General features: G+C 34.8%; 1 protein-coding gene across 1 annotated transcript; it reads left to right on the top strand.

The window, feature by feature from the left end:
* Positions 1–776: 776 nt before the first annotated feature.
* Positions 777–12,523, top strand: LOC115884341. The gene is made up of 7 exons (XM_030902896.1): positions 777–1,002; positions 1,261–1,451; positions 6,074–6,421; positions 6,482–6,751; positions 11,425–11,741; positions 11,800–11,988; positions 12,315–12,523. Exons 2-7 carry the CDS (start codon positions 1,282–1,284, stop codon positions 12,521–12,523), a joined length of 1,503 nt encoding a protein of 500 aa, XP_030758756.1. The 5' UTR covers positions 777–1,002; positions 1,261–1,281.
* The last annotated feature ends 2,499 nt before the right edge of the window (positions 12,524–15,022 follow it).

Consider the following 15,022-nt stretch of genomic DNA (forward strand, 5'->3'; position numbering starts at 1 on the left):
CCTTCTCGAATCCGGATGAATTCCAAAGCGTGACTCCTCCGTGAAGAGAACATTGGCCCATTGTTCATTCGACCACTGAACATGATCTTGAGCCCACAAATATCGTACCTCTCGATTTCCTCTCGTTAAGGGTTTTTTTCCTCTCGTATGCTTCTTAATTTGATCTCTCTTAATCTATTGCGAACAGTGTCAGAACTAACGGTTACTACCTTATGTGTTTCTTGGAGAATTAAACTAAGCTCTGGTGCTGTAAGAGTCGGTCGGCGTCGAGCATTTAATTGTAAAAAATGATCTTGCTGAGGGGTAGTAATGCGATGTCGATGTAGATCGCGATATTACACTTTGCGTTGTATTTAATGCTCTAGCTACGTCGATTTGGCGCATTCCAGCTTCGAGCATACCCATAGCCCTTAGCATTTCGTCTCTGTTAAGATGTCTACGCTCCATAATGTCGTTTAATACTAAACAGAGTTATTTGAATGAACTCTGGCCAATTATCATAAAAACATAGCTAGTACAGGTTAAATTCGAACAATTGATGCTAGGTGCTTTTTATACATTTGACAAAAAATACACAAACGCTTCTGCAAATATCCCAAATTTAGAAATAACTAGTGTGACTACTTCGTTTCAATCGAAGTAGAAAGAATCGGCCTACAAATATGTGGTTGTTTATTCAAAACATTTATTTTTAACTTTAATAAAATGATATCCCTAGATTTTTCCGGTGTGTGTATTTGGAAATTTCAAGTGTCTGTTTCTATCTTGTCAACGATATCCCTGTCAAACGTCTTGTTCTTGTCAGAAGTCAGTGAGTGTTTTCAAATCAGTTGGCAAATGGGGTTTTGATATTTTTAGGCACCGCTATCAAGAAAGTCGACAGTTTTATACCTCGAGACCGTCCTAGAATGCCATATGGTACTCTCGGTACTTTGAGAGAGACGTTCGATTCGTTTATTTGATTTATCTGAAGCCAATTAGTTCTGCTTCTCCCAGTTTCAGGTCAGTAGATTTAGTAAACGGTACACACAATATTTTAAAATATTACTGATATAACCAGGGCTAAAAAACATTTTTTTTTCAATTTTTAAACAAAACATGTGCGTTATATGGTCAAATCCAAAGTTAGGATAATGTTCTAAACATGTTTTAAGTAGTTTTAAAGAAAGTTTAAAACAAGTAATGGTGTTTTAGGACATTTAAAACACTTGTTTTAAAACAAAATGTTTAAAATATCTCAATATAAGTTTTGTTTTTTAGGATTAGAGATATTATCGTATTATGAACCAAGATAAATACTTTGAAAGAAGAATGGTTGTGAACAAATTCAGCAACAGGCCTCCTTTTGATTTGAAGAAACCCCAAGAATCTCTAAACATCACCGAAAATATTAAAGAATATCCCGAAGAGAACTGCATTAATTGTTGCAAAAATCGTTGCACCAAACAAAAGTATAGAATCCATTTTATACATTATTGAATAGAGAGTAAGACTGGTCTTGGTCTTGGCCCTGCACAAAAAGCAAGACCTAGTCAAAGTACAAGATTGGCATTTACTCTGCATGCCCAAGATCAAGATCTTGCTTGCAAGACTCTTGCGGTCTTGCCTTGACGTTATTCTTCCCTGTTTTAATTTATTATAAGTAGTGTTTTCCTCACTTTTGCATAAAGTTTTAAAGGAATGAAATTTAATATACAGGGTAAGGTGGGTAAAAAAATCGACTTTTTAAACGGTTTTATTTAGCTCGACCCGTACGGTATTTATTTATTTGTTTGTGTATTTGGGTCAAAATTAGAAATTGAAATTTAAGTACCTTCCTGTTGTCAGATTGATCTGAAATTTGGTACACACCTTTAGTTCCGATGACAATACAATATAGTAATATCAATAACATTGTAAATCTAAGATGGCCGCCGGTACAAAATGGCGGATTTCATATTTTTCCACAACCCCCTCAATATGGGTATCAAATGAAAGGGCTACACTTTTTATTCTTAATCTAAGGGCTACACTAGTAGAATACTGTGATTATGACAAAATTTAAAATCCAAGATGGACGTCGTTACAAAATGGCGTATTAGGTGAGGGCATGAGTAGTCGTGTCCAGAACAGTTGTGTCCAAGATTGTGTGACGTTAGAAGGACAGATAAAAAAAATAGGTGATTAGATGTACCTACGTAGTTAGCGGTAGCTTTACCACCCAAGTTAAGGTAATAGGTTAAAACGTGCTGAGGACTGTATGGCATTAGGGTGGTTAAAAATGTAATGTCGCAAGCGTTTTCCCCTCAAGATTGGGCGCCTCTTGTTGTATATTATAGCCTTGCCCCTCTACTGGACCTCTGGGGGGGTCGACCGTTAAAATGTCCATTACTCGTGGGAACAACATGGAAACAATAAATAAAAAAACAAACAAAAATAAAAACGAAACTGCTACACAACGAAAAGAAGGCTCGAAAAGGCGAAAGAAAAGTATAGAACGAAACGTGCAAAAGAAAGTGAAAATGAAACCTATAGTCGACTACAGAAACGAAGAGAACGGTTAGCAACAGAAACACCTGAGCAACATGATGCCAGGTTAATAGCACAACGTGAGAGACAAAGGCAGCTGGTGGAGTCAGAAACACCTGAGCATCATGAGTCCAGGCTAGCATCACAACGTGACAGACAGAGAGAGTTGTGAGCGTCATGAGTCTAGGCTGGCATCACAACGAGAGAGACAAAGAGAGTTGTTAGCGTCAGAAACACCTGAGCGTCATGAGTCTAGGCTAGCATCAGAACGCGACAGACAGAGAGAGTTGTTAGCGTCAGAAACACCTGAGCGTCAGATTGTAATAATTATCAGGTAAAAAACCATGTAATAATGATGCACTAAATGAATTAAATAGAATGAGGAATATTCGGTAGGCATTTCCGTTAAATACTAAAAACTAGAAAATAAAAAATCGGTAAAAAAACTTTTAAGTTAAACGGTTTTATCTTATGTGCACTGAAAACTAGAAAATAATAATAACAATTAGGTATTTTGAACTTCTAGTTCAGAAATATTTTAGTACTAGGCAGAATAGCTTTTAGGCATATTAGACTAAAATAAAAACGTGGGGCCCATTAACTATTGCTGTAATACTTTCTTCTATACTAAGTGTGGATTGCATCGACTTACAGAGGGGTTTTAAGTTTTTTTACCGATTTTTTTTTTATTCTCAAAAAATTCTCTCCAAGTACCTAATTTCTCTGGCATTTTAACAGCCGAACTCACAGCTATTTATCAGGCTCTTATCGAAATTCGGAGCATGCCACCGATTGAAGCATTAATACTATCTGATTCACTTAGTTCCCTCAACAGTATTGCTTCTATAAATCCCAAAAACTCTCTAACCTGCAGCATTCGAGATCTAGTATATAAACTTACTGAAAGAAACTACAATGTTAACATTATGTGGATTCCTGGACACTCTGATATTGCTGGTAACGACCGAGCAGAAAAACTGTCAATTAATGTCAATGAGACACATTCTTTTTGAATGCTTACCTGTTGCCCATAGGTCTAGATTCTTTAATGCTGTTACCTATGAGAATATTTTCGCGCATTTTAACATTTCGAAGATTAATAAAGTTATGGAATTCATAGACAGCACCAACATAACGAAAAAACTATAATTTAAAATAACCTCATATCAAATTCTCTCTCTCTCTCTCTCTCTCTCTCTCTCTCTCTCCTATTGTTGTATTGTATTGTAGACCAACGGAATCCAATTTTATAATTATAACAATATTATAAAAATAATAAATTTCAAATAAATTTTCGAACAGAGAACTTCCTTAATACTTTCACAACAGAAGATTTTCTGTGTAGAAAATGCTAAAAATACAAGATTTGTAAGATTCTTGCAGCAAGTCCAATACTACTGACTAGACTGCAAGATCAAGGCCAAGACCAAATCTTGTATTTTCTGATCGCTATTACCCTTGTTTATATATTCTTAAAGTTGTTCAACCGACTAGACAAAATGTGCTGCCAACTGGAGGACAAATCGTGAACCTTTCGGGGCGGAGTCAAAAATATCGATTATTTTCGTTATTTTCCTCAGAGTAATGTAATAATATAGCCCCGGGTTTCTGCGAACTTTAATAGTGACCAGCTGATTAAGAAATTTAAACGAAACTTTTATTTTATTGTAAATTGTGGATTATGTTTGCCTGTTATTTTAAGAATTCTAAGCCGTATTAACAAAGAAATTATTGTTTCGATATGTTGGTACATTATTTATAATTTATGATAATGCTAATTGTTGTTAATTAATATTTAAAAAAAAGTTACATACTTATTTTAATTTGATTTAATGCAGGTTTATAAAAGAATCAATTCATTCTTAGATTATTTTATTCTAAATTGAGTGCTTTACGAATTTTACGTTTTTTTTTTGAAAACATAAAACTTTTTACATTTTTGATGCTAACTAATTGGCGTGGTATTATTGGTATGAAAATTAGCCAAGAAAGAAAAGAATTGGCTATAACGTAATTTTTCGAAAAAAACATATTATACTTATCGCTGAAAAGCTTAAAAAATGGCGCTTTTTATGAAGTCATGGTCAACTATGGTTTCCATTAAAAAAAACATAATGTTTGTGTCATATGTCAAAAATGACAGACTTTAGAAAAAAAAACAGAAAACACAAACTCATTAGGTATATGATTATCTACAACTTTTATCTGAAAACTTTTTGTCTAAAGTACCGTATGATCGAATAAAAACGGCGTCAGCGATGGCTATAAAATGACGATCAATGATATTTCCCATAAAATTTTACATATAAAATGACAGCGATCTTCACTTCATAGCCATCGTTGACGCCGTTTTTATTCGATCATATGGTAGATTATAATGGAATTAGAGACAAGTTTTAAAATAGCCAAAATTTGTTTTTTTTCTTCACCGAAAAATCCAAAAGGCGCATATTTATAACCCCACAAAACTGCAATTCTCTCCCCATTAACCGACTCTGTATCTCCAGTAGTTTCCGAGATGCCCATGGAGAACATCGTAGGAAACTCACCCTGTATAGTATTTTGAAACTAACTATTATTATTATTTGACTAGTTTAATTTGATTAATAAGGCTAGATTAATTTAATTTCAAATATATTTGATCAGATTTTTTTTCGTATATTCTGCTACCAGAAAACCAAGATTATAACGAAGTTGAAGGAAGATATAGTGTATCTATCACAATACTTAATAGAACTACTACAATTATTACAAGAAAAACAAAAAGAAGAAATACCCAAATACCCCTTCATCTACTACTCAACTACAAAATAAACGAATATAATCTCTGAAAAACACTACACAACTACTTATTCTTGTATTCTACACTGAACAAATTATCAAACTTACTAATTTATCAAACAAAAAGAAAAAATAACAAAATTATCCCTTCAGCTACTACTTAACTACAAAAGAAACTGTATAAAAACAGTACTAAACTATTTTTGGTAGACTACACTAACATGCTACACTAAACACTATAATTAAACTTAATAAATTAATCTAATTTTACACTACACCTACAAAGAAAAAAGAAATATGAACATTTTCTAAAACTAGAAGAAACAGAACTTCCACACGTGCGACCAGGATAATAAGTCAAGGGGACAAAGAATATAAAATACTTTAAAATGTGCATTCAGAAAGAAAAAATACCTCGAAAATGATCTAAACAAACATTTTTATTTCTTATCAGTGAGAAGCATCGGCCTTGTCGGCCTTGAAGAATTTGTCGGGTATTTACAATGGTCGAATTGTTTAATTGCCAGCTTTTATAGCATATCTAATAGACAAAAAGTATCTGGTCGATTAGTAACCAATTGGCACAGTCTCTCTCTCATTATCGATTTTTATTTTCTCTGTTTTTATTGGTAGCTTCAAAATTCAGAGTAACAAAAAATATTTTTCTGTAGGGAAACCGGCCCTGCCATTTAGTAGTCTTAGCCCATAAACGTCTTAGGTTGATCTACTTTAAAAATATATATACAAGGCTATTACTGAAGCTTAAACCTCATCTTTCTTCCAGACCTCCAGTTATTCCCAAATCAAAGAAATTATCCAAAACTGCTCCAGACAAAGAACTAGCTGACAATACTGACAATAGATTAATTATATCAAAGATCATAGAAAATTTCCAGAAGGCCACTCCATCTCGAGAACTCCACAGGAACTCCGACATAATCAACAAGGGTTCTGTAGAAACTTTATACAGGAAAAGTACGATTTCCAAGCTTGGGAAAAACATCCCGGAACATAAACTAATGAAAAATCTACTGAAAAACTTTGAGGCGGACTCTGAGAGATGTCTGGCTCAAAAAAAGCGGAATTTTGGCAATAGGAAGGGTTCTAAATGCAAGAAAATCGCAGTAAAAAAGCAAGTTTTTGATAACAATGAAGTAATAAGTACTGATTTTTGTATTAAACTTGAAAATAGGAATGGACCGTTTAATAGTTGTTCGAAAATTAATAAAAAAACTAGCACAACTGGATTGGTTTGGCCTCCAAGGTCTGTAGAGATGATGCATTTTTATGATAATAAAATGTCTAGTAATCATAACACTATTTATGAGGATATGGAGGAAATATCTAGTAATAATGAGAGTTCTAGACCGATTTCTGAGGTGGGTGATATTGTTTTAAAGCGGAGAAAACTTACTAAACAGTTTAAAAACAATATTAGTGACGAGACAGTTCCAAAAATGAGGTAAATAAAGTAAAAGTAAAGTATTTTAAGTTAACCTAATCTACAGAGTGTTTCAACACACATGTGCCATCTCTCGTGGGAGATTCCTCACGTAAAAATAAGATTTATTTTTCATATCAACATAGGTCCTATTCTGCTTTGTTGCGTAGCTACAGGGTGTTAAGTCTTAATAATCTTTCGATTTATTATAATTTTCTTCCAAGTACTTTTAGTGTTTCTAATGAATTTTCGAGGGTAAAAGTTACCATATAAATGCGACATATTTTAATCCTAAAAATGTTGACATATTCACCAGTGCCGTGCATATGAGTTATCACTGCAATATTTTTCTAAAAAAGCATGTACGCCACTGACTTTTTTTTCTGTTGTTAGCGAAATAGTGTAAGCAGTTTAATGCCGATTAGAAGTTGTCGCTTGGTATTTTGTCGATTTCGGCCTCCCTGATGAGATTTAAATACGAGGCATGTTTTTTAAGTACCGTTTTGCGATTCCGCTGCCGCAGCGCTAAGGTCGGCGTTCCGCGCATGCGCGCTGGTTTCCTACATCTCTTGTCTATGCACAGAGGCCAGTACAGTCTGATTCTTCATTGTATACGTTGTTTATTGAGTGTTTAAGATGCCTCCGACAATCGTGAGCCCCGCCGATTGTGAAGTACGGGCTGTCATACGATTTCTTAGTGCTAAAGGCGTAAAACCGATCGATATTCATCGTGAGATCTGTGAAGTCCTTCGGTCGTTAATGAAGATTTGGTGCAGAAAGTGGACGAAAAGGTGAAAGAAAACAGACGCTTTACAATTTCATCATTGTGCGACTACTTTCCTCCAATGTTCTCGTAGTGTTTTGTATCGCATTGTGACCGAGAACTTGAATTACCGGAAATTGTGTTCACGTTGGGTTCCGAAAATGTTGACACTTTTGCACAAAACCCAACGTTTAGGCACTTTGCATTGACTTTCCTTGAGCAGTACCACAATGAAGGTGAAGATTTTTTAGACATAAATTGTTACTGGTGATAGAAACATGGGTGGCCTACGTCACACCAGAATCGAAACAACAGTCCATGGAATGGCGACATTCATCATCACCAAAACAGTGAAGTTTAAGCAAACAATTTCTGCCCGGAAAATCATGTGCACAGTTTTTAGGACAGAAAAGCGTATTGCTAGTGGAGTTTCTGCCTCGTAATGAGACAATCAATGCAGCATCTTATTGTGAGACATTGAACAATCTGCGCCGTGCAATCCAAAACAAAAGACGTGGCAAGTTGAGTAAGGGTATTGTTTTGCTGCATGACAATGCCCGTCCACATGTGGCTAATCGGACCAAAGATCTCTTCAAATCTTTTAAATGGGAAACTCTAGATCATCCTCCATACAGCCCTGATCTGGCGCCCAGTGACTACCATTTATTCCTGCACTTGAAGAAACACCTGGGCGGTCTGCGTCTTCAAGACGATAACGAAGTCAAAACAGTTGTGATACAGGGGTTAACCAGTCAGGCGGCAGAATTTTATGAGGAGGGTATTGAAAAACTGGTGCCACGTTATGACAAGTGCCTCAATATTTACGGAAATTATGTAGAAAAGTAGATTAAGGTACAGGCTTTCATGTAAAAATAAAATTATTGCGATATCTTTGCACGTTTTTTTTAATTCCAAAACGGTACTTACTTAAAAAACATGCCTCGTATGTATTCCTCATCAAAAAATACGAAAAAAAGTTCCTATAAAGATGGATATGGAAATGCATAGTTTTAGAGTTACAGGATGTTAAAACTTTTTAAAATTAGGTTTTTTGCTTTGAATAAGAAGACTAAGGAAGGAGCATAATGCTATCCATGTATTCATGCATGGTGGGCGGAAAAAGGACTCTAGGTGGGCAGGGGCGTAGATAGGTGTATGCTATGGGGGTGGTACTATGATTAAGTCGCAAAAAAAATCACCGTCGGAATTTTTTTGTCGAATTAAAACGACGGCGATTTTTTTGTCTTCAAAAAGATATAAAAACATAACTAATAACTAAATTAAAATATAGATTTGTAAATAACATAAACAAAAATGAAACAACGGCGTTTATTAGTTCATTTTCTATAAACTATAAATAAAAAACTCTAAACTATAAAAAAAACTATAAAAACTATAAACTATAAATAAAACTACAAAACAAAATCAAGTTTTCTAGTACGCTGTTTGGAAAACCTATCAATAACAGCATCAACATTTATTTCAATATCTTTATGGATATTGATTAGAGTTAACCCCACTAATCTGTCCTGGCCAATAAGAACACTTTGTATGCTTTTAATTAGGTCGAACATATTATAAACGATAAATCAACATAATTAAAAGCATACAAAGTGTTCTTATTTATCGGATATTAATTAAAAAAAATCCTTTCATAGTCAATGACTATTTCAATTCCCGTATCTCGTCAAGCGTCAGGGGGGGGGGTACTGTCCCCCAGTACCCCCCCCTTATCTACGCCCTTGTAGGTGGGGGTCCTTGACAGTTCTGTTTGACGATTCATTTGGCACATTTGAATTTGATTTGAAATTTTGTGGATTTGTCAGTCTTTACGGCACTTATTTTATGTTATTTATTATTTATTCTACTACTGATAGTTGTATAAAGGTAGTAAATCTAGACGGAAATTGTGGCAGAACTTAAATTAACAGTGACACTATTGCGATTTATCGAAAAAGACTCTAAAATAGTTGGTTGTGTAGCGTGCGGTAGATCTCGGCAAAAATCGAGTGAAATAATGGAACAACTTTTCGCTAGTAAGTGACTATATAATATACATACGTGTAGTAAACCGATCATTTATGAAATTCACTTAAATTAACTAATTATATATTTTTTTCTTGTATTTTTGTCAAAAGATTAGATGTCAAAGAATTTACATACGTCAATTTGACTTACCTGCTTCAGTAGCGTATCAGATGTTTGTGTTAATAAATAATTATTAAAACTTATCTATTTTGATTATAATAATATGTTTTTATAACAATTTTAATAACTACCAACATTTATTCACAACGTAAAATAAAAAAAAATATTGAGTCTACCCCACGTCTACTCTACATCATAGTTTTACATTTTTTAAATAAAATTAGAACGGCACTGATAAACCGGAGTCCCATCGCGGTGGACCTAAGATTTTTGATATGCTCCTTCCTTAGTCTTCTTATTCGAAGGTTTTTTTGTCATTATCTTAAATACCGTTATTTTTTTTTTTTGAAATTGCTGTAGGTTGGATTAATAGTAATAATAACTAATAGTAATAATATTTAATAATAAATTAGGTAAAATATATAATTTATTAATTTTATTTTTATTTTAATTTTATTAATTGTAATTAATAAAATTGCATTTATCTCATCAAGGAGGCCAATTTCGACAAAATATCAAGAGTATTAAGTATTAAACTGCCACAAAATTTTGATATCAAAAGAAAAAAGTCAGTGGCGCACATTTTATTTTCTTTTAAAAATATTGTAGTGATATATGCACGTTCCTGATAAATTTATCGACACTTTTTTGGCATTAACATATGTAGCACTTATAGTATTGTATTTGACTAAGAGTGGGTAAGACCCATAGGGGACCCTCCACTGAGGCCGCGAGGGCCTATTGTGGCTCAGTTTCTACAAGCTCTAATTTACAAGAGCGTCAAAGTTCATCCTCAAGACCCAGCCTCTTAATATAGGCCGTTATGTCTGAGGGCGATATGTCTCCTAGGTCTGATAGGTCTAGCATGGGTTTGCCAAATATCTCAAACCTGGTCCTGCTCCCAGCAGGGCAGGTACACATAACGTGCTTCATTGTTTCATCATCTTCCATACAGAGTCGGCATTCGGCGTCTTCCACCAGTCCCGTCCTCTGTAGGTGAGATCTCAGCCTGCAGTGGCCCGTGTACACTGCAGTGAGCACACGCGTTCCATTCCTACCGGCCTTTAGGAGTTCTCCTGTTCTATGTTTGGATGGCCCTGCTAGGATTTTCTTGGCATGCTCCATTCCGGGACTGTCATTCCAGTCTCGGAATGTCTCACCCCTAACCCATTCACAGAGCCTGTCTCTTGCGAGATTTTTGGGAACGCTAAGTGTCGGTTCTGGGCCCACGAATGGCGAGCCTGCACCAATTTTGGCGAGGGAATCAGCACGTTCATTTCCCTCTAGGCCGACATGTCCCGGTATCCATATTAGCGACACTTTGTTCCTATCTCCCAGTATATTGAGTAGTTTCTTACAATGAAGAATCGTCATAGACGTGCTTTTCGTTGCCTCAAGTGCTTTCAGCGCAGCTTGACTATCCGAAAATATGCATATTGTTTTCCCGGTGTATTGCTGTTCTACCAGCAGTTGCACACAGGTTTCAATAGCATATAGCTCAGCTTGGAAGATCGTGGTGTGTTTTCCAAGACTGTGGTAGATCTCAGCAGCAGTAACTTTAACCCTCAAAATTTCATTCGAAACGCTAAAAGCACTTGGAAGAAAATTATAATAAATCGAAAGATTATTAAGACTTTAACACCCTGTAGATACGAAACAAAGCAGAATCGAATCTATGTTGATATGAAAAATAAACCTTATTTTTACGTGAGATTTTTTACGTTATTTCACGAGAGATGGCACGTGTTTTTTGAAAAACCTTGTATATTTTTTTCTTTTTTAGTTATAAACCTGGAAGAATAGAGACACTTCCAAAAACAAATTCGAAAAATAACAACGACAAAAAACTAAAACAAAACCTCTCCGATAGACCAGAAAAGAATATTCGTAAAACTATACCGATGAAGGAAAAAAGTTTTGTTCAAAACCAAGTGGAAAAATTGAACAAAGCATCAATAAGAAAAAATAAAGAAAAGACGACAGAAACAGAGCGTCCAAAATATTGTTCACAAAGCGCACAAAAATCGCAATATTTGGAGGTTATGAATAAAGTGAAAAATACAATTCCACAGATTAAAAATGTTTTTCAAAGTGATAGTGGTAGGATTGTTTTTATTTTTTTTTTGTATTTTGAGAAAATATTTTGATTTTGTTTTAGAACAAGTTTGGTCTGATCCAAGTTTCGATGAGATTGCGCCGCAATATATTACGTTTCCTAAAGAAACAAGGATGGCCATAGATCAACGTTTGAGCGAGAAGAGGTGTCCAATACCGCTGTCAAAATTTACGAAAATTGACAATGTCAAACCTGCCGTTGTTTTGAATGCCGAGGAAACAAATTATAATGGTATAAAATTGCTTCGTGTAAAGATGAAACCACCCTGTAAAAGATAGACTAATTAGGAAAATCAGTAAAATTTGTCGTTCACGTCATCAAAATACATGGCGCAGTGTTGCCACGGCTACTTTTTTACTTTAATTTTAGTGACAATACTTAAATTATGCAGAAGGCTAGGTTTACAGATTTAGAGAAAAAAAAAAGATTTGGCTTGAAAATGAAGGTAGCGTTATTCTGTACGTAAAACTATATGGAGAATGTCTTCGATCGTCATTTCTAAGCCAACTGGACGCCGTTTTTTTTCGATTATACAGTATTTTTTATTTGTTTATTAGATTATTGTCACTGTTATGATCATGGAGACGGACCTGCTAAAACTCAAAATTACCCAGCCGAAAGAAGAAATACAACAGCAAAAACAACAAATAAATCAAAATGGAAAATTCCGATGCCTTGCAAGAAGAACTTGTTATGTGACAAAGGAGACCATCATAACGGGCCTTGTGGTTACACCCATAATTCTTTCAATAAAGTCGTTTCTTAAAAAAATGTTTTTTTTATAAAAACTTTTATTCATATGTTCGACAACAATAACGATACCCTCTATACGGGCCACCCTGTATACAGAAAATCAATTTTTAAACGGTTTTATTTAGCTCGACCCGTACGGTATTTATTTATTTGTTTGTTTATTTGGGTCAAAATTAGAAATTGAAATTTAAGTACCTTCCTGTTGTCAGATTGATCTGAAATTTGGTACACACCTTTAGTTCCGATGACAATACAATATAGTAATATCAATAACATTGTAAATCTAAGATGGCCGCCGGCACAAAATGGCGGATTTCATATTTTTCCACAACCCCCTCAATATGGGTATCAAATGAAAGAGCTACACTAGTAGAATATTGTGATTATGACAAAATTTAAAATCCAAGATGGACGTCGTTACAAAATGGCGTATTAGGTGAGGGCATGAGTAGTCGTGTCCAGAACAGTTGTGTCCAAGATTGTGTGACATTAGAAGGACAGATAAAAAAATAGGTGATTAGATGTACCTACGTAGTTAGCGGTAGCTTTACCACCCAAGTTAAGGTAATAGGTTAAAACGTGCTGAGGACTGTATGGCATTAGGGTGGCTAAATGTAATGTCGCAAGCGTTTTCCCCTCAAGATTGGGCGCCTCTTGTTGTATATTATAGCCTTACCCCTCTACTGGACCTCTGGGGGGGTCGACCGTTAAAATGTCCATTACTCGTGTGAACAACATGGAAACAATAAATAAAAAACAAACAAAAATAAAAACGAAACTGCTACACAACGAAAAAGAAGGCTCGAAAAGGCGAAAGAAAAGTATAGAACGAAACGTGCAAAAGAAAGTGAAAATGAAACCTATAGTCGATTACAGAAACGAAGAGAACGGTTAGCAACAGAAACACCTGAGCAACATGATGCCAGGTTAATAGCACAACGTGAGAGACAAAGGCAGCTGGTAGAGTCAGAAACACCTGAGCGTCATGAGTCCAGGCTAGCATCACAACGTGATAGACAGAGAGAGTTGTTAGCGGCAGAAACACCTGAGCGTCATGAGTCTAGGCTGGCATCACAACGAGAGAGACAAAGAGAGTTGTTAGCGTCAGAAACACCTGAGCGTCATGAGTCTAGGCTAGCATCAGAACGCGACAGACAGAGAGAGTTGTTAGCGTCAGAAACACCTGAGCGTCAGATTGTAATAAATTATCAGGTAAAAAACCATGTAATAATGATGCACTGAATGAATTAAATAGAATGAGGAATATTCGGTAGGCATTTCCGTTAAATACTAAAAACTAGAAAATAAAAAATCGGTAAAAAACTTTTTAAGTTAAACGGTTTTATCTTATGTGCACTGAAAACTAGAAAATAATAATAACAATTAGGTATTTTGAACTTCTAGTTCAGAAATATTTGCATATTAGACTAAAATAAAAACGTGGGGCCCATTAACTATTGCTGTAATACTTTCTTCTATACTAAGTGTGGATTGCATCGACTTACTATAATCGTAACTGGAGATTTTGACAATCAATAACCAGCCGTGGCGGTTTCACCAGCGAACGCCGAGCTCATGATCTACCAAAGTATAAAGATATGCTTTGCCATAGGTAGGATTTCAGAGGGGCCCCACGTTTTTATTTTAGTCTAATATGCCTAAAAGCTATTCTGCCTAGTACTAAAATATTTCTGAACTAGAAGTTCAAAATACCTAATTGTTATTATTATTTTCTAGTTTTCAGTGCACATAAGATAAAACCGTTTAACTTAAAAGTTTTTTGAACGATTTTTTTTAACTAAATTAAGTTTGGAACTCTGCAATTGACAGCTTACATCGCGGTCGCTTTGAAAAAAAATTGAAAAATATATAGAAAATTTAAGAATCGGCAACAACTGTCAAATAGATTAGACTCATTTATTCCAAATTATTCTGTCAATAAATCATCCGTCCCACAAGATTGACAAAAACTCTCACTTCACTCTTGTCAGCTGTTAGTTAGAATTAAAATGTATTCAATAAATAAAAATCTATAGTTAACCGTGTAAATTTCAGCAATTAGAATTAATTTCACACTGAAAATTGCGGTCTCCCAAAAAGTAGAGCGGAAATTACTAATTAATTAGACTTATTTTTCTTTTGCACAAATAGAATAAAACTTAATGTGTGTAAATTACACTGTTAAACACCCATATATTACCAGGCTTACTTACAGGTGCGAAATACAGAGTCTGTGCTTTAATAATATATTTAATTTGAACGGTTTCTAATTTGTATGCACTTTAAGTAAGAGCCATTAGCCATAGAAACGAAATTTCTTATGAGTCATGTTTGGGAGTTGACTGGCATCGGACATAAGGTGTTCCAATACATACTTAGTGTTTTGTATTCAGTGGCGTACTTTCTTATTTATACGGTATGTCCCCGGATTGTCTTTAGAAAAGAAAAAAAAATTGCTTGTTCTAAAATTATTTATACTTTTCCAAATTTGTATTTATAGAAAATTAGAAAA

This window comes from Sitophilus oryzae, unplaced genomic scaffold (assembly GCF_002938485.1).
Source record: "Sitophilus oryzae breed Bouriz unplaced genomic scaffold, Soryzae_2.0 scaffold_227_pilon_pilon, whole genome shotgun sequence".
Lineage (NCBI taxonomy): Eukaryota > Metazoa > Arthropoda > Insecta > Coleoptera > Curculionidae > Sitophilus > Sitophilus oryzae.

Bases quoted from the DNA above. Each gene is read 5' to 3' on its own strand.
- LOC115884341 (XM_030902896.1), top strand. From the start codon at position 1,282: ATGAACCAAGATAAATACTTTGAAAGAAGAATGGTTGTGAACAAATTC. The intron at 1,452-6,073 runs GTATAGAATCCA...TCTTTCTTCCAG, and splicing joins AATCGTTGCACCAAACAAAA to ACCTCCAGTTATTCCCAAAT. The intron at 6,752-11,424 runs GTAAATAAAGTA...TTTCTTTTTTAG, and splicing joins GAGACAGTTCCAAAAATGAG to TTATAAACCTGGAAGAATAG.